Genomic DNA, 23,663 nt, shown 5'->3' on the forward strand with positions numbered 1-23,663 from the left:
GTTTGTTGTTTTGTAATAAACACACGTAGAGTATTTTTACTCCTTGTCAACAGAATTTATTTCCTTGTATTCATTGCCCTTTACAAAAGTGAACAACCAACCCGCATGATTTTTGCTTGAATCCAGACAACTTGGCAAAGTAAAAAAACAAAATTCACATATCACAAAATACGTAAGTAACCCAGCAGAAGCAATAAACAACATAATATGGTACAACATAATGTAATAAGGCAAAAAAAAAGAAGAGATGTTCGCAAAGTGACCAGCGCTGGTGTGCACATTACTGAATGCATGAGGGAGCCTGGCCAGATTCCCATTCTGCCATCACTGCATGGAGATATTTGAAGGATAAAGCAATAAATACATTTAATACGGTTGGCACAGTTCAAACTATTACAAATAACAATTCTGATCATGTTTCATGGCAATACGAACTCCAGTGCAGCTTAAAACTTGTTTTCATTCAACCATCAGTGCTGTCCATTTTAGTTGTTACAAACCAGCATTTTGCCCATGAAACAACTAAAGATTGGTGAGGTAATCCACAAATGTACATGGGAAATAACAGCAACTGACACAACTAACCATGGACCACAATTTGATATTCGAAATAACACCCTAGGTAACTGATGGTGGATGAAAGCCATCTATGTCGTGATTGAATTCAGTAGTTTTTACGAGGCCAAACCCAGGAAGAATCCTCCCACAAAGCCACTGGACAAGACGATGTTCCTCTTGATGAAATCAGTGGCCTGCATGATTAGGGAGAGAGTGGGTGACAAATTAGCAGAACTAAACTAAACAGAATGTTGTATGATTTAGATAGAGGATGCACTGCATGCATTAGTCCACCAGGTTGCAGTGTTTTCTAGCAGATAAACAGGAAGTAGTAATTCCAATTGGTTTTTTTTTACTGATACCTTTACCTCCTCAATAAATGTGTTTAATTCAGGTGCTGCTTTGTTGGCTTTCTTCTTCAGGTGTTTCTTTGCTTTGTTCACATCCTTCTCCACTTTCTTCCAGTCCACCTGCACGTAGCCGCTGTGGTTGGCAATCTGACGGATTGAAGCAGACAAAAAAAAAACAAGACAGATCTTGATCAAAGCAGCGCTCCCGTTAGAGGTAGGAGGCAGTGCACCAACAAATCCACTAAAGTCTCCCCTTTTCCATGATGTATATTTCACAACTACGAAGCCACAGAAGCTCAAGTATGCTGTGGCCCTGAGCAATTTTGGGAAACTTAACAGTGGTCAAGAAAACAATACGAGCGTCTCTCCAACAACTATTTTTCCCCTTGCAAATGAGTGATCCATGTTGTTGTCTGCTAAATAGCTACACTTTTATTTCAGTTGTTAAATTTCACAATGAAGTGTGAATTATGTTGGATGCCAAAGTAAATTTATCCATGAAGTGGAAATAACTGGTGTTAGAGATGTCCGATAATGGCTTTTTTGATGATATCCGATTTTCCGATATTGTCCAACTCTTAGTTACCGATATCGAAATCAACCGATACCGATATATACAGTCGTGGAATTAACACATTATTATGCCTAATTTTGTTGTGATGCCCCGCTGGATGCATTAAACAATGTAACAAGGTTTTCCAAAGTAAATCAACTCAAGTTATGGAAAAAAATGCCAACCTGGCACTGCCATATTTATTATTGAAGTCACAAAGTGCATTATTTTTTTTTAACATGCCTCAAAACTGCAGCTTAGAATTTGGGACATGCTCTCCCTGAGAGAGCACGAGGAGGTTGGGGTAGAGGGTAGCGGGGGTGTATATTATAGCTTCCCGGAAGTGTTAGTGCTGCAAGGGGTTCTGGGTATTTGTTCTGTTGTGTTACGGTGCGGATGTTCTCCAGAAATGTGTTTGTCATTCTTGTTTGGTGTGGGTTCACAGTGTGGCGCATATTTGTAACAGTGTTAAAGTTGTTTATACGGTCACCCTCAGTGTGACCTGTATGGCTGTTGACCAAGTATGCATTGCATTCACTTGTGTGTGTGAAAAGCCGTAGATATTATGCAACAGGACCGGCACGCAAAGGCAGTGCCTTTAAGGTTTATTGCCGCTCCCTACGTCCATGTACACAGCGGCGTTTTAAAAAGCCATAAATGTGACTTTTTTTAAAAACTGAAACCGGTAATTTTGAAAGCGATACCAATAATTTCCGATATTACATTTTAAAGCATTTATCGGCTGATAATATCGGCAGTCCGATATTATCGGACATCTCTAACTGGTGTGGAGAGAGATTTTAAAAAGCGTAAGAGAAGGCGCTCTGGTTTTCCTGTCAGAGTGGCTCTGACCCACCATTTGTGTCATACAAAAACACCATCATTGATACATCATTACTAAAGATAGGCCATTCCACCACAAAATAAAATATATAAATTCATGATAGATTTACAGTAAAAATACACACTGATCTGATTGCACATGCAATAAATACAACTTAAAACATGAATGAACGTATTGACCCTGAATTCACTTAAGAAAAATAGAATGTCTTTACAAAAAAACTATTTAGTTAAAATTCTCAATTTAGTCATTGCAATTACATTTATATAGCGCTTTTCTCTAGTGACTGAAAGCGCTTTACATAGTGAAACCCATTATCTAAGTTGCATTTAAAACATGTGTGGGTGGCACTGGGAGCAGGTGGGTAAAGTATCTTGCCCAAGGACACAACGGCAGTGACTAGGATGGCGGAAGCGGGGATCGAACCTGGAACCCTCAAGTTGCTGGCACGGCCGCTCCACATTAGACATTAAAACATTCACATAGCCCACAGAAAGTTACATCATTCACCTCTCGAGTCGGTAATGGGAAGGCCAGAAGTATGTTCACTAATTTATTTTTATGTATATTTGATGATGTACTTGGGAGGGGGGGGGGGGCATAGTCCTAGCACCTACATTATTTTTTGATGTTATCTTCAAAATGATTATTTTGTTTTGAATCACTGGACTTAGTACTTACTGTAGTGCCAGTTTGCTATTAGCATAGATGCCATGTGGCCATATTTTGTTTATATGCTAATTCTATATTAAAATATGACTTGTTACTTTTTAGTCCTGTTTAGGGTTGTCCCGATCCAATAATTATATTGGTCCGATATCTGCAAACAAAACAAGTATAGGTTATAATGCTTTGCATCCACAATATCTGATACAAGCAGCCCTGCACACGTTTTACTTGTGAAAAGCTGGAGAGCCAGTTAACATCTAAATGTCCTCCAACAAGCACACTAGCTACAGGCTTTGATGCCATCAGAAAGGACAGCGCGGCCTCATCACCTACATCAGAAAAGGCCTCCAGGACACGGTACCGCACAGCCCCCTAGAACAACAGCGCATTCTCCTCCCGATGTTAGATTACGATCACTAACGTCCCCCCCCCATCTCAACACTGTCTGACTACCTACCGACAGCACAGGGTTTGATCTTCAATGCTCACCACCCTGTCAACTACGCCTGCAGTGATGCCCCCAGAGCCAAGCTACAAAACTGGGCAGTATGGTAAATACTAGAGATGTCCGATAATATAGAAAATTATCGGTATCGGTTTCAACCTCCGAGACTCCCGAATTTCAGTGCGCCTCCCGAAAATCTCCCGGGGCAACCGTTCTCCCGAATTTCTCCCGATTTCCACCCGGACAACATTATTGGGGGCGTGCCTTAAAGGCACTGCCTTTAGCGTCCTCTACAACAGACCTGGGCATTCTGCGGCCCGCGGGCCACATCCGGCCCTTTGTGCGTCCCTGTCCGGCCCGCGTGAGGCCAATTATAAATTACAAAATAAATTTTAAAAAGTATCTATGTCGAGTGTGCAATACAACGGTGCTGCTTTTGTTTTGAAAATCGTTATTTGTATTACTTCCGTGTGGACGTATGCGTGATTGTGAGTGAATGTGAACAACTGCAATTACAAAATAAAGTTGAAAAAACATCTATGTCGTGCGCGCAATACAACTGTGCTGCTTTTATTTTGAAAAGTATTATTTATGGGCGTGTGTCCGTGTGTAACCTGCGAGTGAAGGTGCACATGCAGCGACAAGTGATGCACGCTTTACACCCGAGACGCTAAAAAGAGAAAAGTTGATGAGGAATGACGTGTTTCCAACAAGACATGGACTGCCAAGCAACGTTCCCTCTAAGGTGCGTGCCTGCGCAATTGCGCACTGCTCAAGCGTCCGCTGCGCGCAGCAAATATATGCCGCGCACCAAATCAAATCCCATCTGAATTCTAAACAAAATAAACATATTTATTCTATGTAATTTTGCAATGCAACTTTGAGAGACAGTGACAACAAGCGGTCCTAATGGTGTTCGTCAACACCGTTCAATTGAACACCGTTCAATTATTGTAACGTCTATCGAGATGCTTCGAGGACAGGAATTATATCGATCACTTTATTGAGCAAAACTGTTTATATTCGGCCATAACCACACCAAAAACCTGAATAAAACACTTCTATCTGGAAAAACTAGTCATTTTCTGCCGTACAAACCAGGCCAAAAGCAACTTGTCATCTGTCACCAACACGCATACCACTAAGCCACTGGTGCGTTTATGGCCACACAAAAAGTCGGACAACTCAAACACCACACAAAGTTACACTATGACTCCTCAGTCATACGTGTGCTTATTTTACTGTCATTTATTATTAATGTTAATTTATTTATATTAGTCATGGAATGCTGTTACACACACTATGTTGAAGTATTACTATTATTATTAATTATTATTATTATTTATCTTACGGTATATATCAAAAATAATATTGAGCAAAATTTAATTGAAATATTGTCGATGTGGCCCTCAAGCAGTGCTCGGGTTGCTCATGCGGCCCCCGGTAAAAATTAATTGCCCACCCCTGCTCTACAACCTATCGTCACGTCCGCTTTTCCTCCATACAAACAGCGTGCCGGCCCAGTCACATAATGTATGCGGCTTTTACACATACATAAGTGAATGAAAAGCATATTTGATCAACAGCCATACAGGTCACACTGAGGGTGACTGTATAAACAACTTTAACACTGTTACAAATATGCGCCACACTGTGAACCCACACCAAACAAGGATGACAAACACATTTCGGGAGAACATCCGCACCGTGACATGATATAAACAGAACAAATACCCAGAACCCCTTGCAGCACTAACTCTTCCGGGACGCTACATTATACATCACCTGCTACCACCAAACACCCCCCACCCCCCCATCTCCAGAATTCGGAGGTTTCAAGGTTGGCAAGTATGCTCTAGTATACTCTGGACTGAAGCTGTGTGCCTTCATTGTTTTTGTAGCTGTTGTTTTGAGGCATGTTTAAAACAAAATAAAAAATAATGCACTTTGTAAAAGTCAAAGTATAGTATTTCCCATAGTTGTTGTGGGTATCAGGATTATCTCAGGGAGAGCATGTCCCAAATTCCAAGCTGCTGTTTTGAGGCATGTTAAAAAAAATAATGCACTTTGTGACTTCAATAATAAATATGGCAGTGCCATGTTGGCACTTTTTTCCATAACTGGAGTTGAAGTTGTTCTTTTATTTTGGAAAACCTTGTTTTTGATTGATTGAAACTTGTTTTAGCAGATTGCACAGTACAGTACATATTCCGTACAATTGACCACTAAATGGTAACACCTGAATAAATGTTTCAACTTGTTTAAGTCAGGGTCCACGTTAATTAATTCATGGTAAAGTTACATTGTTTAATGCATCCAGCGGGGCATCACAACAAAATTAGGCATAATAATGTGTTAATTCCACGACTGTATATATCGGTATCGGTTGATATTGGAATCGGTAATTAAGAGTTGGACAATATGGGATATCGACAAAAAGGCCATTATCGGACATCTCTAGCAAATACTTGTATAGCGATTTTCTACCTTCAAGGTACTCAAAGCGCTTTGACACTATTTCCACTTCAACCATTCACACACTGATGGCGAGAGCTGCCATGCAAGACCCTAACCACGACCCATCAGGAGCAATGGCAGAACGGACGTGACTAAGATGGCAGAAGCTAGGGATCGAATCAGTAACCTTTTAAGTTGCTGGCACGGCCGCTCCACCAACCGAGCCACGCTTGTTGGTAAAACCCGTCCTCAACGATGGTTCCCTAACAAGAGTCGCCGGCTTCAGTTCCCCAGATGTCACCCTGGCAGATGCAGCGGAGCGGTTTGACTGGTTAACTATGAGCAAACTGAATTGCCAGTCGAGTGGAACCAGAAAGTCTGTTACGAGCGACAACAGCCAAAGATCCGTCCCAACTACTGCAAAGCAAACTGGGGCCAGTTCCAATAAATTGTAATGGAGTCCCTGCCAAGGCTGACCGCTGGAGAGGTTCCGGCAAAGAAACTCTCTTCACTTAAGTTCTGAGGAAAGCAGCATCAATCGCTAGACCGCTCAGAGTCCTTAGAACGAAAGGGACTCCTTACATGAACGACGAGATCCAACGCCTCACCAAAGATTGCAACCAACTCCATTGAGATATGGCCAACAACTCCGCGGCATGCCTGGAAAAGTACAATGGGGTGGCAGAACAGGTAAAAGGTCCTAAAGGCCTTGAACGACCATCTGGAGAAAATCGGCGCGGAAGAAAATGTGAATGAGGCTTGGCGAACCGTCAGAGGCCTCAGACCAAAAACACAAGCAGACTGGCATGGCGTTGAAATACAAAGACCGTCACTATCTCAGCGACCAAGCCAAGGCCAATGCTTTTTATCCAGGGCTATGACAATGTGAGCAGCAGGAAAAGTATAGTAGGCAAGGAGTCAAACAACACGGCCACGACATGCAGTCTGCAATCAAGCAGGCGTTGTGCTTTGAAGAGCTAGAAATAGCCCTTCAGCAGGACAAAGCAGCTGCTGGCCCTGACAATATCGTACTGAACCTTCTCAAACACAAACAAGCCAAAACTAACTCTTTGTCATCTGTCATATCAACAGCAGCCGCTCTCGCTCACCTGCACCAACACACACACTCATGGCACTTAGCCACTGATGCGTTTATAGCCACAAAAAGTCACAACTCCGACACCACATAAAGTGTAAATGCCAAGTCGTTACACTATGACTCCTTGATCAGATGTGTGCTTAATCTACTGCGATTTATTAAGAATGTAAATTTATGGATATTAATCATGAAATACTGTTTCTAGATTAAAGAAATGCTAATAAAAATTTGTATTTTACATTTACAGGAATGTACACTTTATTTTATGCTTACATCTCATTGTGCAACAAGTGAATGCTTTAAGGGGAACTAAAAGTGATCTCTGAAAGGGGTAGACAAGCAGGACCTCCACCTAGACATACAATACCAGTACATAGCTCATGAAAAACAAGATTTTCTAAGTTATTTTAAGTGGGCTGAATCACTAATACTAGAAAATAATCTCATGAAAATTACTGCTGTCATTTGATAATGATAATTAAAAAAATATATTTTCTATTTAGTCAGGTTTGGGACAAATGTGATGCTGGTACGGCCACACACGTGCGCAACTTAATGTTCAGGTATTTTTTCCGTTTGCTCACACACATGAAAAATTAGACGGAACATTGCAGAGGACAAGATGTCCTCCGCAGATAGCACACCCCGACAGGAACTCGCAGTAGATTGTTCTCTGCACAGAAAGTGGCACTTGAAGCTGCTATTAAGTTGGCCGATGAGTTCAGACAACTGGACGTCCACGACTATCGCTTGTGATTGCAAATCACTCGTCGAAGCCGTCGGCAACCCGTTCCAACAGGACCTCGCCACTGTCTCACTCCTGAAAACTGTCGCTCAACTCGCCTCAACAAGAAGACTGCAGATCGTCTGAGTTCCCGGGCTCTGTAACCTTTGTGGCAACGAGATGGCAGATGAAGAGGCCAAAGGTGGGTCTCTTTCTCGAGAGGATCCCTGATCCTTCAACAAAGGGAGGCGGCTCTCCGAAGAGAAGACAAGTACTCCCTTACGAACACCTTCGATTCCAACCTTTCTACACCTGCAAACGCATCATCGCTGAAGAGAGTGCTCTAACGAAGGTGGACCTCACTGATCTCGTTTGATTCAGTCCCAGCTCTCTGCCAACGGCTGCACCTCACAGGGAGGTCAGCAATCCGATCTCTGTCGGCTCTGTGGGAAGGAGACCGAATCCTCTAAGCCAGTGTTTTTCAACCTTTTTTGAGCCAAGGCACATTTTTTGCGTTGAAAAAATCCAGAGGCACACCACCAGCAGAAATCATTAAAAAACGAAACTCCGTTGACAGTAAAAAGTCGTTGTCGCAATTGTTGGATATGACTTTAAACCATAACCAACCATGCCTCAATATAGCTCTTGTCTCAAAGTAGGTGTACTGTCACGACCTGTCACATCATGCCGTGACTTATTTTGAGTTGTTTGCTGCTTTCCTGTGTGTAGTGTTTTAGTTCCTGTCTTGCGCTCCTATTTTAGTGGCTTTTTCTCTTTTTTTGGTATTTTCCTGTAGCAGTTTCATGTCTTCCTTTGAGCGATATTTCCCGCATCTACTTTGTTTTAGCGATCAAGAATATTTCAGTTGTTTTTATCCTTCTTTGTGGGGACATTGTTGATTGTCATGTCATGTTCGGATGTACTTTGTGGACGCCGTCTTTGCTCCACAGTAAGTCTTTGCTGTCGTCCGGCATTCTGTTTTTGTTTACTTTGTAGCCAGTTCAGTTCTAGTTTCGTTCTGCATAGCCTTCCCTAAACTTCAATGCCTTTTCTTAGGGGCACTCACTTTTTGTTTATTTTTGGTTTAAGCATTAGATACCTTTTTACCTCCACGCTGCCTCCCGCTGTTTCCAACATCTACAAAGCAATTAGCTAACTGCTGCCACCTACTGATATGGAAGAGTATTACACGGTTACTCTGCCGAGCTCTAGACAGCACCGACACTCAACAACAACACATAATTTGCAGACTATAATTACTGGTTTGCAAAAAACATTTTTAACCCAAATAGGTGAAAATAGATAATCTCCCACGGCACACCAGACTGTATCTCACGGCACACTAGTGGTTGAAAAACACTGCTCTAAGCATCTGTGGCTCAGATGTCCCGCCGTTGAAACCTCCCGTTACCATCACAATGTCGCAACCTCTTTGGGTGAGCTCATTCGCCTTTCACGGCCAGCTACAGCGCATCTGAGGTCCATCCTCAGGCGCCTGTAGTGACGAAGCGACATTAACAGCTAAGCACGCAATGGCACACAAGCTAGGCATATGTAATAAATGTCTTTAATTGAACAATATTACATTCTAAAACAAGTATCAAAAAGTAATAGCTGCATATTACTTACAGATACAAAGTCTCCAAGGCAGAAGTGTATTAGGAAGTATCCAGTAACAAACATGTCCGCATCATTTGGCAGCTTCTGTACTGGTTTCTCCAAGGTTTTCTCATTATTCCCATTGGTTTGAGTTTTTTTCTTGCCCAGATGTCGTTGTGGTTTGTGCAGCCCTTTGAGGCATTTGTGATCAAGGGCTATATAAATAAAATGTGATTTATTGATTCAACTTGCTGCCTCATGAGCTGAATGTATCGCCAGAAAGACAATAACCACTCCACGTCATTTCAAAGACATTTAAATAGGTTAGGGTTTTTTTCCTTCCTATTAGGGTTGTACGGTATACCGGAACTAGCAAAGTACTGCGGTACTAATGAATTAAAAATGGTACTATACTGTTAGAAAATGTTACTTGCATCGGTTGGGGACGTCTCTGCTCGGGATGGTCTCCTGCTGGCCCCACTATGGACTGGACTCTCACTATTATGTTAGATCCACTATGGACTGGACTCTCACAATATTATGCTAGATCCACTCGACGTCCATTGCACCGGTCGCCAACCACCGATCTGCGGTCCTCTCCAAAGTTTCTCATTGTCCCATTGGGTTGAGTTTTTCCTTGCCCTGATGTGGGATCTGAACCGAGGATGTCGTTGTGGCTTGTGTAGCCCTTTGAGACACTCGTGATTTAGGGCTATATAAATAAACATTGATTGATTGAAACATTGATTTTCCATCCAAATGCTGCTGTGCGGCGATAACGTACAGAGCCGAGACGCATGTTGAGTGGGTCAGTGCGCACACACACTGGAGCGCATACACTAGCAGAAACAGTGTGGAGAGGAAGATGGCAGAAAAACGTCAGTTCTACTGGATTAATAAAGAGAGGGTACGTGAAGCGCAATATGGAGGTATTTGGGCTTAAAAACTAACTATAAAGGTGACGCTGCAAGCGCTACTTTAAAACATGCCTCGCCTAGGTGGTGATACTTCCAACTAAGGTAAAATTTAAATAAGCATTCAGACCTACACAAGGAGTTTGAATACTGACAGGTAAGAATGTAGACAACGAGCTCCCCTGCTGTGCACATATAGATACGTAGACGCGTATACGGCTTGTTGCCAAATATTAGCGCAGTCAAAACCGCCCAAGTATAGCGTAAACTAATGTAAAAGAAATGACTGAATTTTGCAACAAATTCCCACAATTTAATTTGTGTTTAGTCTTAAAATACATCTGCTACATGTCTTACCTGTGTAGTTTTAGCTATAGTATCGTTTTTATTATTTATGATAATTGCTGTATATCGCTTAAAGCGCAGACCAACAGTGGCTTCCATAAATCATGAAGCATTTAATATAAAGTCAATAAAGCTTTCTATTCTAGTCTAACCTAATCCTAGATTATGGCAGGCTATATGTAATGTGTAACATTGTAAATTCTTCTTTGAGTACAATAATAAAAGCCCAGTGTAATGCCTTTTAATTTGTTCTTCAATCTTCTAAAATTGTTCTTTGGGTGCAATAGAAAACACGTGTTTAATATATCGTAATATTTTCTGTTAAAATGTAGCTAATAATGACATGTTTTTGGTCCCCTTTATATTGAAAAGTATCGATATGCATTTTGGTACTGGTATTAAATTTTGGTATTGGGACAACCCTACATCCTACCATTGTTCTCTGGTTTGAGTTATTTCACTTAATCAAGCCTTTTCTAATTCCAGACTACTGAATAATAAAAGTATGCATGATTTGTGCTGATATTGTATCAGATCAACATTGGAGTCGGTCAATACTCAAAGCTCCGATATCGGTATCATAACAGAAGTGGAAAAAGTTGTATCGGGACACTTAGTCCTGTTACTCACATGAGTATTCATGGACTGAAGAATATTTTCAAAAAATAGCAATTATTGAAGTAGCCTGATATGGGCTAATACACATTTTGAGTACCTTAGACTCCGGACTATAAGCCGCTACCTTTTTCCTATGTTTTGAACCTTGCGGCTTATAAATCGGTGCTGCAATTTGTCGGTTTTTCTTTGCTGATGGGCATAAGGTTGTTTTTTTTTTTAGAAACAAGCCAACACACTGATACGGTGTGTTATTGTTTGTGCTATGGCGCCATCTTTTGGATGTTTTCGCTTAGTACAGGTACTGCAGTGTGCTTCTATTTGGTGCTTTCAACAGGAAGTACTGTTTCAGTCTTCTGGCCGTCCATAGCGTTCCTACTCGTATGGACTCTCCATTAATCACTCCAAGGAACGTTTGTAAGTTTTACAATATAACTTAAAACTTTTTATACTTAACTGTGCCATGTGTGATGAATGAAGTTGGTATGGGATGATGTCTGTTGGGGCATATTTTGATTGATTGATTGATTGAAACTTATCAGTAGATTGCACAGTACAGTACATATTCCGTACAATTGACCACTAAATGGTAACACCCGAATAAATTTTTCAACTTGTTTAAGTCGGGGTCCACGTAAATCAATTCATTTCCACATGCAAATGTAATTAACCTAGCAGCGTTAGCATTAGTTAATAAGCTAACACGTTTACGAGTGTCTGTGTTAGTATTGTTAACTTAAAACAGCATTATTTTTGTATAGTTTCAGTTTTACAAATCCCTCAGTAAATGCACCAAGTTGTCACTGTGGCGTTATTGAGTCTGTTTAGCTTATTGGAGAGTTAGCCTCTGCAGCTGGTGGGTCCATGACGATGACTTCTGTTTTGTTTGGTCAGCCGTTTTACTGCCATGTTACAGACACAGTTTGGAAACAATTAATGTGTGTAAATAACTCATTTTGCTATGTATATATCTGCGGCTTATAGACTGGTGCGGCTAATATATGGAAAAATATTGTTTCCCCTAAAATGTAGTGGGTGCGGCTTATATAGCTCTACCGTCCGGAAAATAGGGTAGTTCAATATGTGTTTAATCAAATTTAGCTTTGAAAACTTCTTTAGAAAATCATTTTGAGAGCTACAACATGCAAATTAGACATTAGAGGCAGATACTGTTAGACCAGTTTAGCGTTTCTATTTGGTAGCCATAGCAGTTGGCCATAGGAGCAGACATAGCTTGTGAGTGTGTCTTGCCTGTAGAAGTAGAAACCCTCCACCGACCGCAGTTGCTGCTACCTTCCCAACTCTCTGGAAGACATAACCAGCACACCTGCACACATTGAGAGGCACAGAAAAATGTGAAATGCTACTCTACGCCAGGGTTTTTTAGATGGTCAGTGCTATACATTTGTCACCGTACAATAATGATTTGAATTAGTAATAAATATATAAATATTAATTGAAACTTGTCATTTGTTTACACTTATTAATGTAACTATTTTTGCTGTCTTTTTTTAAACACATTTTAATATTAATGTTTCCATTATCACCACAAAGCTATCAGTTTTTTCTACTCCAATTTATTTTGTTTTCCCTTTATTTACTTAATTGTATCACTGCACAAGCCGCCGATCTATTATGTTCTCTACTAATTATAAAAAGCTAACACCCTAACATGGGAAGTGAAAAAAAAACTGGACAAAATATAAACTTGTGAATTATCGTAAGTGTTGAACTCACAATGTGAATGAAATACAGCCGTACCTCATGTTAAGAGTGCTTTGAGATAAAAGCTGTCTTTTCGCTAATTGTTATGCTTTAAGTTGACTTTGTTGTTCCAAGCATAGGAAGGACAATGTGAGCGTAAAGGACAGTGATGAGAAAATGAAGCGGATGATATTCATTGAATTAAAGAAAGAAATAATCAAAAAACATGACTAGAGTTTAGCCAACTCTGTGAAGCAGTTGGAGTTTAACACTGAAAGAGAATAAGACGCTAACGTCAGCCAAGGACGTTAAAATAATATTCAAATAGTGGGTTTTTTGCTGATGCGGTGTTTTATGTTGAAGCAGCTCGAATGAGATACCATAGAAATCTACTCTCCATGGTAAATACTGTGCACCACAGGTGTCAAACTCAAGGCCCTGGGGCCAAATGTAGTCCTGCTGCGTTATTTTACGTGGTCCGCTGTATCATTTTATGTAACAGGCCGCATTATTTTTTGTGGTCCGCTGCATCATTTTATGTGACAGGCCTCTCCACGTCATTGTCACATACTATTCTATACCAAAAATTCATAAATGTATTTGTATTCTTCTTATTCCGTCATAGTTTGGCGCCTTCCAGCGCCCACAGTTTTCAAGTATCAAAACGTGCGGCTCGGCTGGGAATCATGCGCAACCATATGTTGTACTTACCAAATATCCCTGATTACCCAGAATTCCCAGTTTTCTGGGACATTTTCCCCATTGAAAATTAATGGGCCAATTTTTCAAACTGGCGCAATTCCCACATTTCTCAGTGATTAATTTCAAACCGTTCCACTTTAAACACCTTCCACTTGTCCTGGACATTCAAATTACCATTTTCCAAATTATAAAAAAATTCCAGTAATTCACAGTTTTCCAAAGCCTTTTTTTGTTTTGTTTCACTCTCCACTTAATTCCAACCAATTCTAACAATTCCATCATCAAAACATTCCTCTCAGTTGGGACATAAAAAGTTACTATTTGTTTTTGGTACAAATTCTCGGTTTTCCCAAAATTCCGGAAATTCTAAAAGACTAATACCACGTCAACATCAACCGATTCAAAAAATTCCAACACCAAACCATTCATATCATCAAGGCCAACTGTGATATGTATATTTTTTTAAATGTGTTTTCTCAAAATTCCCATATTTCCAGGAAATATCCATTGAAGTTACTGGACATTTTCTAAGTTCTACAACTCCCATAATTGTCACATTTTTGCGCCATTTTATACCCGATTAAAACCATTCAACCATCCACACACTCTACTCACCCTGGATATTGAAGGCAAAAACATGTTTCCAAATTCCCAAAATGTCCAAAAAATTCTCCCCATTGAAACTGAATGGGCAATATACAAACTTCTGCATATTCCATATTTTTCATCCGATTTGAACTGTTCCACCACTCCACTCACCAAGGACATTCAAGAGAGCATGTTTCCCAGTTCCGAAAATTCCTAGATTACCTGGAATTACCAGGAATTTTCCCAAATTGAAAATGAACGGGCAATATACAAACCTCTTCATATCCCACATTTCTCGTCCGATTCAAACATCTACACACTCCACTCATCCTGGCCACTCAAATACTTCAGTTTCACTCATGCGTTGTTATTATTGTACAAATGATGTATAGATAAACTTATTCAGAGCCTATTGCACTCCTCTGTATACTGCCCCCCCTGTGGGTAAAGTATAAGCAAAAAAGCATACAGAAGCTGCAGGTTGTTTATAATGATTGTATGAGGCTTCTCCTGGGAATTCCAAGAAGCTCCAGTGCAAGCCAGATGTTTGTTAGTGTTAGGGTGCCCACTTTCTCAGCGTTGCTACGCAACCTCATGTATACGTTTATGTGTAGGGTATCTGAGTCTGAAATGACATAAACACTGTGATAACGAACCCTGGCCGCAGTTCTGTTAGGTACTCATCTGGACTGTGGAACCATTGGCACACATGTTTGTATGTCAGCAACTGACATTTGGGCTTTATGTTTTTAATGTTTTGTTTTTAATGTTTTGTATTGTGTTTTTATATGTTTAATGGATCTTAAGGTCCGCAATAAAGATCGATGATGATGATGACGTAGTGGCAGCTTGCGCGTATTTACGGCTTGCGCACATACGGCATTCACATGCAATTCCTGCCGGAATCGCATATTCTAGTTTAACGTGTTATGTTGCTGTATTTTACGTGGTCTGCCAAAAACAATAAAGCACTTTCTGATTTAACGCAAGTATTGTTCTTTAAATTTTGACAGAAAAATGGACTGCATTCAATTGTGTATGTTGTTCATTTTAATATTATTTGATTCTGCAACAAGCAAAGCAAGTTATCCATCAATGTGTTAGTAGAAATCATAGTAATCAAATGATTTTCTTAAGCAAATTGTGTAACAAGGCCATTTTACATTTATATTCATATACAGTAGAGGCCAAAAGTTTGGACACACCTTCTCATTCAAATCGTGTTCTTTATTTTCATGACTATTTACATTGTAGATTGTAGTGGACCCCGACTTAAACAAGTTGAAAAACTTATTCGGGTGTTACCATTTAGTGGTCAATTGTACGGAATATGTACTTCACTGTGCAACCTACTAATAAAAGTCTCAATCAATCAAAAACTGAAGGCATCAAAACTATGAATGAGTTGTGTACTTAACAAAAAAAGGTGAAATAACTGAAACTATATTCTAGTTTCTTCAAAATAGCCACCCTTAGCTCTGATTACTGCTTTGCACACTCTTGGCATTCTCTAGATGAGCTTCAAGAGGTAGGCAAGGCAAGGCAAGGCAAGACAACTTTATTTGTATAGCGCTTTTCATACACAAGGCAGACTCAAAGTGCTTCACAGACAACAAAGTGAAATGAAAGAAAATAAAAGCAAAATTAAAATGCAGACAATAAAAATAAAAACAGTGCAGACGTTAAAAGTTAAAAGATTAAAAGATTTAGCTGAAAGCTAAGGTGAACATAAAAGTCTTCAGTCTAGTTTTAAAAGTAGTCAGAGTTGGGGAAAGTCTGACATCTTCAGGAAGTTTATTCCAGCTATTTGTTGCATAGTGACTGAATGATGCTCTCCCTTGATTTGAGTTTACTCTTGGAACCGCTAACAGATTGGTCTCAGAAGATCTTAGTGATCTATAGGGCTTATATAGTGGGAGCATATCAGTAATATACTTCGGCCCTAGACCATGTAGTGATTTATATGTGAGCAGGTGGATTTTGAAATCAATTCTCTGATGTAAGATGTAAGGATTTAAGAATTGGTGTAATGTGCTCACATTTTTTGGTCTTTGTTAGAACTCTTTCAGGTAGACACCTGAAAGGGTTTTCACTTCACAGGTGTCATAGTTTTGATGCTTTCAGTGACAATCTACAATGTAAATAGTCATGAAAATAAAGAAAACGCATTGAAATGAGAAGGTGTGTTCAAACTTTTGGCCTGTACTGTATATTCCCTGCCACATGCAGCCCTACGAGGCCCATGGTAAAAACAAGTTTGACACACCTGCTGTACACTATTTAAGGATGTGATCGGGGAAAATATAAATAAAAACATGGAATAGTGAAAGAACACATAACCTTATAAGACCTTTAGTAGCTGTATGTACAAAATTGTATTGCATTGTTTTTTAATCAATATTTCTTATCTTTTTATCTATTTTTTTTAAAGGCATGTTACATGTAAATGTGTGCTGTTTTAGGGGGCCAAGCACCAAATTCAATTCATTTTGTTGAGTGATGTTGATTTGAGATAAAAGTGTTTTGAGTGAAGAACTCTTTCACAGAACCAATTAAGCTTGTAAATTGAGGTACGACTGTATCAACAATATACACCAAGAAAGGTGACATTGAATAAACCCTGCTTCTTCGGACTCCCTTTGGGACATGTTGAATTGTGCGTGTGTAAAAATATGATGTTCCCTTCATGTAACTTGTTAATTATATCTCAAACAAACAAACTGACCTCGACCAGGGGTGTCAAACTCGTTTTCATTGAGGGCCACATCGCAGTTATGGTTGCCCTCAGAGAGCCGCATTTAACAATGAGTAATATATGAATATACATGTATATTATATAATACATTAACAATACTTTTTTTTTTTACATGAGCTGCAAAAAAAATATTTGCATTTTACTTTAAAAAATGGCAGCTCAGTCACCAGAGTTTTACAGTAAAAGCAGTGAGGTTTTTTTCCATCCATCGCAAAAATGACTAATGATCTATTGCTAACGATGGATTCTGATGCTTCATCTATGTTGCTGCTTCTTGATCTTAGCGCCGCTTTCGATACTGTTGATCATAATATTTTATTACAGCGTATCAAAACGCGTATTGGGATGACAGACTTAGCCTTGTCTTGGTTTAACTCTTATCTTACTGACAGGATGCAGTGTGTCTCCCATAACAATGTGACCTCGGACTATGTTAAGGTAACGTGCGGAGTTCCCCAGGGTTCGGTTCTTGGCCCTGCACTCTTTAGTATTTACATGCTGCCGCTAGGTGACATCATTCGCAAATACGGTGTTAGCTTTCACTGTTATGCTGATGACACCCAACTCTACATGCCCCTAAAGCTGACCAACACGCCGGATTGTAGTCAGCTGGAGGCGTGTCTTAACGAAATTAAACAATGGATGTCCGCTAACTTTTTGCAACTCAACGCTAAGAAAACGGAAATGCTGATTATCGGTCCTGCTCAACACCGACATCTATTTAATAATACCACCTTAACATTTGACAACCAAACAATTAAACAAGGCGACTCGGTAAAGAATCTGGGTATTATCTTCGACCCAACTCTCTCGTTTGAGTCACACATTAAGAGTGTTACTAAAACGGCCTTCTTTCATCTCCGTAATATCGCTAAAATTCGTTCCATTTTGTCCACAAGCGATGCTGAGATCATTATCCATGCGTTCGTTACATCTCGTCTCGATTACTGTAACGTTTTATTTTTTTATTTATTTAAGATTAGGCATTTTATTAACGCATATTATTTATAGGCTTTCGCGAGCCACATAAAATAAAAGCGGTGGGCCAGATTTGGCCCCCGGGCCTTGAGTTTGACACCTGTGACCTAAACTATTTGGGTCCATGAGTAAGATGGAGCCTACCTCAGCTGCTCTATGGTATGACACAGTCTGGTGCTGTTCAAAATGGAGATTATGTGTTGAACTTGTTCTAAGATACTGACCACCCTGTCAGGCCTCCCATCATGAGCTGGGTTGCCACAGAGTACTTCTCCGTTAACGGGCCTGAGTTGTTCCCAAACACCCTGCTCCACCATTGGTGCCTCCGAGCATATTCTGTCAGGTCAACCACTTCGTACACCTCCTCTTCACTGTCTGGCTCCTCTTGGCCTGTGGAGGCAAATTGGAATAAATGTCAAACAGTGGGCAGTGCAATTTGATATGGGCAGACACTAAATAAAAAAAATATAATAAGCCCAAAACATTAAGGCCAGCGATTCTCAAACGGTGGTACGCCAAAGAACCGCTTTATTAAAGTACAGTGTTTTATGTTCATATATTCAAACACAGTGTTACTGTTCAAATTGTGTAATTATACCAGGGCCAAAGATATTAAATACACTTGTTAAATAAAACCTCTGCCTTGTTTTTAATGACTACGTAGCCCTACTACGCTACTGTATTTGCTTGTTGGTTGTTATGGTGGTACTTGGATAGACAAGTTTTTTCTGAGGCGGTATTTGGTTAAAACAGTTTGAGAACTACTGATATAGGCGATAGCTATGTGAGGATCGATACTGCTATTACCAGATTTTTATGTTTAGTATCTTTACTCAAATTAAAATATTGATACTTGAGTTTTTTTAGATAATGTATATTATTAAGAGGAACACAATCATTGAGATGTCTGATTGTCTTGATTGGTGGGAACAACTTTTTATCTCGCCAAGGTAAGTAAGTAAGGGGCAAGCAAAGCAGAAAACTGTGCTGTGGGCAGTAATTAGATTGTTTAAGATTATTATTGGCATTTAAAACGGGTCACTCTGTATTTTAAAACATTAAGTGTATGTATCCTTTTATTGTAGACCAGGGGTGTCAAACGTACAGCCAGAGGGCCGGATCAAGCCCGCGGGACGAGTTTGCTAAGTATAAAAATTAACCAGAATTTTTTTAATGAAAGAAACAGCTGTTCTAAATGTGTCCACTAGATGTCGCAATAGCAATTCTTTGTATCTTTGTAGATTATGCCACATATGTACAAAATAAACCTTATGATGTTTTAGTACATCAGTTGAGGAAAATGATCAGATAGATAGATAGATAGATAGATAGAAATTATGAAAAAATCCTCAGGATGTTTTGTCTGTAGCCTTGATGTGATGGAGTGGATCATCTCACATGCATTGGCTGCATCTGCCCAGCGGTTGTAAACGTATGTGACGAGCCCCCCACTTTTGCTTTTCCCACATGCTTTAGTGTCACAGTCAGCTCTCACTGCGGTGAATCCCTGCAGGTCCACGTTAGTACGAGGTGGTTTAGCCAAGTCTCCGTGAAGATAAACAGGCTGCTCTCTCGATACGCACGCTGGTTTTTTAGTCCATGGAGCTCATCGATCTTGTTCGGCAGCGAGTTCACATTCCCCATGATTACGGAAGGAATGCCTCTCGCTTAGCCCCCGCTTTGCAGCCCCCGAGGATTCCTCCTCAGCTCCGCTGGAATAGAGTGTCGTACGCCAGCACGCCCTGTTGTTTTCAAAGTGAGCAGCTCCTCTCTCGAATAAGAAAGAAAGCTGGCTCCTGGTCTTTTAAAACTGCCAAAAGTATCCGTTGGATATGTACAGGGATTCACTATGTCTTCATGGAAAACATAAAAATGATAAAAGATAGGTTTAAAAGATCTAAAAAATAATAATAATAAAAGATAAAGATAAAATGGATGATAAATGATAAAAGATAAGTTTAAAAGATCTAGAACTACAGAGCTACTGGAGATTAGGGCTAAAAAACTAATCGATTAAATCGATTAAAATTGATTATAAAAATAGTTGGCGATTAATTTAGTCATCGATTCGTTGGATCTATGCTATGCGCGTGCGCAGAGGCTTTTTTTAAATAAACCTTTATTTATAAACTGCAACATTTACAAACAGCTGAGAAACAATAATCAAAATAAGTATGGTGCCAGTATGCTGTTTTTTTTCAATAAAATACTGGAAAGCATAGAAATGTAGTTTGTCTCTTTTATCCGATTATTAATCGATTAATCAAAGTAATAATCGACAGATTAATCGATTATCAAATTAGTTGTTAGTTGCAGTCCCACTGGAGATGCAGCCGCCTTCCACAGCATCAAACTACATAAATAACATCCTGTATTTTGATATATATTTTTTTAATCTCGATAGATTGAAAATGAACACCAATGAGTTGACTGTTGAACATTATCACATAATTTATTCAGGAAATATAAATAACGACAAATAAAGATAGAATATTATTAACCGCAACATGTAAGTGTAAAAAAACAACAACAACATTATGATTTGTACAATTTCAGAATGTGCTTGTTCTATTTTTAACCAAAGAAAACAATCTGAAGTTGTCTTTATTTCTAAGTTATCGTGCTGTGATTTTACCAGTGCGGCCCACTTGGGAGTAGATTTTTCTCCATGTGGCCCCCCATCTAAAATGAGTTTGACACCCCTGTTGTAGATTATTTGGAGAATACTACATACAGAGTTGGAATAGAAGTAAGATAACGCATTCATTGCAGAATAACGTCATTATTTGTTTCGCCCTGTGAGTTTATATCGTTTGAAGATGGGTTTCCCAAGAGCAGCAAGACTTGAAATATACTACTTTTTCAAATTGACCAGACCAGACAAATTAGGGTATATTTGCACAACGTGAACGTATCGGTATCGGACACCAGCCTAAATTTGAATCGGAATCAAAAATCAGTTGTATAACGACAGTACATCAAAAGCAAGCAAGGCATCGGCAATTAGCTACAGGCAAACATATCATTATTTCTCAAACCAGTCTGATATATATTATCACATGTAGGAAATAATATGAATGTGTCCGTTTATTCGGCGCAATTCCATCCGTAACTCAGATAAACAACAATCCTAACCTTCCCTGTGGTCCACAGTCGCCATTTTGGAGGGGGAGGGGTTATGCTAACAGGATGTTGACAATGCGAAGCCACGCCCACATTGATGACGCTCTGCCACGTCAGTCAAAAAAACGCTTTCTGTATCGCTGAACGAGACAAGACATGGACGGTGTGATGTATTTATCTACCAGAATTCCATGTTATCTTAGAGGACGTGGCACAAACGTTCCTCTGGGAGAATATTTAGGGGTATTTCTGTCTGGATAGTTGACATGATTGGTTTGCAAAAAAAAAAAAAGTGTATATTGTTAGGGGCGCTATGGCAAGGGGAGTTATATGGTGGTGATGCGCGCCATTTGATTGGATGAACGCAATGTGAGGGCGTGGCTAGAGCGGCGCGTGGGTTCGCTTCGGTGACACAATTAAAACAACTTTATATCTTCTCGGACTAAAAAGCGTTTATTGTGGAATACTCACTTATCCGATGGTGTGTTTTGAGCTACGGCATGCTCTCACTTCAGGGAGGAAAATGTGACGCTTGAGGATCAGCCCGTGGAGCCCCCCCCACCCCCCCAGAAAAAGGATTTACTACGTCGAATCGCATCTTTTTCAGGCTGGGGGAAAAAAAGTTTTTTGACCTTTTGCTTCGCTCGGGTTCGATTCGGTGGAGCGAAGCGGTCGTCTCTGCGTGGTGGTTTTTTTCCCTTCCATGCAATCGTGCAGCGTGTCTGTCGCCGTCGCTGCCTGCGCTGCTGCTGCTCGGAGTCTCGGCTCGGCTTCTGCTGGTGGTGATGAGGAAAAGAAAATGGCGGCGGGAAAAGCGAGTGAAACAGAGGAGGACTTTCCGACACTGACAGCCCAGGAGAGGGACAGCCTGGCCGGGGTTGACAGGTGGGGGGCATTGTCCCGAAATCACATCGTGTTAATTCCTTGTAAAGTGTTTTTTTTTGTTTTTAAAACCAGCTAACTAACACCGAGCCTCCTATGTTGTCTTTTTTTTTTTTTTTGCTTGTAGCTCAATGTTTGGATTTCAGAAGCTCCATGAAGATGGCGCCAGAACGAAGGCCTTGTTGATGAAGGTATAGTCAACTTAGTCGCCATAGACGACTCCATGCTCGGTATCAAGCATATTCGCACGGCGGGGAATCGTCTCCCAAAAGCGGCTAGCCAGCTTGCATTCGAGCGGCCCTCTCTCAAAGAAGGCCAGCTAGCTCCAATGCTAGCTTGCTAGCTCCCTTCATCCGGTGCTCAGCGCCCTTGCACCTGCACCCTCGTCCCGCTCAGAAGTGTCCTAAAGGTGGTCTGCCTTGCCACTTGTTTTCTATGTTTTGAACCACTTGGAAAAAATACGTCCATACGGACCTCCACGACACAACGTCGTCACGGTTTTTGTGGCAGTAACATTCGCCCCTTTCTACCATTACAGGAAAGTTGCATGTCTCTCCTATGGAGGTTTCTCTGGTGAATTATAAACACAAAACACCGCAACGTTGTTCGCTATTCGTCTGATAACGTCCGCGTAAAAAAAACAACATTGGCTGCCTGCATAGTAAGGCGCGTTACTTTTTGCCGTGTTTGCTGCCAAAACAACACATTGCAGCGACGACGTGTTCGACGTTGACAAACGCTTGCAAATAACGTTTAATAATGGCTGTCCAAGATGGCGGACTAACATCCGTTTGATGTGTTGTATCGCATCATTTTTGCTGTGTTTTTTTGGGCTTTACTTCGTTTTTAGGGCCCTATTGTCCGCGTATTTCCCTGTCTGCATTCGCTGTAGTTAAGACATATTCACACCCAGCAATGTGTTGCTCTAACAAAGCGCAAACGCTATTTTTTTTGGTGTAATTTTTGTGTGCAAAGGTGATGCTCACTTTAAAGGAGCTATCAATGAATGTGCTCGCTAGGTGGTGTAGGATACCAAGGATGTGCTATGGCTCATGTCGCTGCTCATGGGCCTCCAGAGAAGCTTGTCAAATTAACTATCAACAGAACAGGGTGATCAGTGCAGGACCGGGTGCTAAAGTTACCGTATTTACATTAAACAACGTAATTTATCAGCTCTGGCATGTGTCGTCAGTAGGGCTGGGCGATATGGCCTTTTATTAATATCTCGATATTTTTAGGCCATATCACGATACACGATATATATCTCAATATTTTGCCTTAGCCTTGAATTAACACTTGATGCATATAATCACACCAGTATGATGATTCTATGTGCCTACATTAGGGCTGGGTGATATGGCCTTTTTTTAATATCTCAATATTTTTAGGCCATGTCACGATACACAATATATATCTCGATATTTGCTGGACCTGGTGCAAAAGTTACCTTATTTACATTAAACAACGTGATTTATCAGCTCTGGCATGTGTTGTCAGTAGGGCTGGGCGATATGGCCTTTTATTAATATTTCAATATTTTTAGGCCATATCACGATACACAATATATATCTCAATATTTGCAGGACCTGGTGCAAAAGTTACCTTATTTACATTAAACAACGTGATTTATCAGCTCTGGCATGTGTTGTCCGTAGGGCTGGGCGATATGGCCTTTTATTAATATCTCAATATTTTTAGGCCATATCACGATACACGATATATACACTACCGTTCAAAAGTTTGGGGTCACATTGAAATG

General features: G+C 40.2%; 2 protein-coding genes across 6 annotated transcripts in view; one reads left to right on the forward strand and one right to left on the reverse strand.

The window, feature by feature from the left end:
- Positions 1–15: 15 nt before the first annotated feature.
- Positions 16–22,040, reverse strand: LOC133657533 (FUN14 domain-containing protein 1). 4 transcript variants are annotated; one of them, XM_062059007.1, is made up of 5 exons: positions 21,655–21,927; positions 18,124–18,289; positions 12,424–12,499; positions 921–1,055; positions 16–752 (listed from the first exon to the last, which is right to left on the reverse strand). In XM_062059007.1, the coding sequence occupies exons 1-5, from the start codon at positions 21,725–21,727 to the stop codon at positions 675–677; spliced, it is 528 nt and encodes a 175-aa protein (XP_061914991.1). In that variant the 5' UTR covers positions 21,728–21,927; the 3' UTR covers positions 16–674. The 4 variants fall into 4 exon arrangements, with proteins under 4 accessions (XP_061914991.1, XP_061914973.1, XP_061914981.1 ...); XM_062058989.1 differs by having other exon boundaries at positions 17–752; positions 927–1,055; positions 21,655–22,040; XM_062058997.1 differs by lacking the exon at positions 21,655–21,927 and adding an exon at positions 21,035–21,173 and having other exon boundaries at positions 17–752.
- The window catches only part of LOC133657517 (histone demethylase UTY-like), a 75,833-nt gene continuing 73,566 nt past the window's right edge, over positions 21,397–23,663 (forward strand). For both annotated transcript variants that reach the window (XM_062058955.1, XM_062058962.1), the window contains exons 1-2: positions 21,397–21,907; positions 22,032–22,095. In XM_062058955.1, the coding sequence (XP_061914939.1) occupies positions 21,726–21,907; positions 22,032–22,095 (246 nt within the window). In that variant the 5' untranslated portion in view covers positions 21,397–21,725. The remainder of the gene's footprint in view (positions 21,908–22,031; positions 22,096–23,663) is intronic.

This window comes from Entelurus aequoreus, linkage group LG01 (assembly GCF_033978785.1).
Source record: "Entelurus aequoreus isolate RoL-2023_Sb linkage group LG01, RoL_Eaeq_v1.1, whole genome shotgun sequence".
In the NCBI taxonomy this organism is placed as follows: Eukaryota; Metazoa; Chordata; class Actinopteri; order Syngnathiformes; family Syngnathidae; genus Entelurus; species Entelurus aequoreus.

What these genes read in the sequence shown, in the direction of transcription:
- LOC133657533 (XM_062059007.1), bottom strand. Translation starts at nt 21,727, where the DNA reads ATGGAAGGGAAAAAAACCACCACGCAGAGACGACCGCTTCGCTCCACC. An exon ending in GAACCCGAGCGAAGCAAAAG is followed by an intron (nt 18,290 to 21,654) that starts GTCAAAAAACTT and finishes TTGCCTCCACAG; the next exon opens with GCCAAGAGGAGCCAGACAGT. An exon ending in CATTTATTGAGGAGGTAAAG is followed by an intron (nt 753 to 920) that starts GTATCAGTAAAA and finishes CTAATCATGCAG; the next exon opens with GCCACTGATTTCATCAAGAG.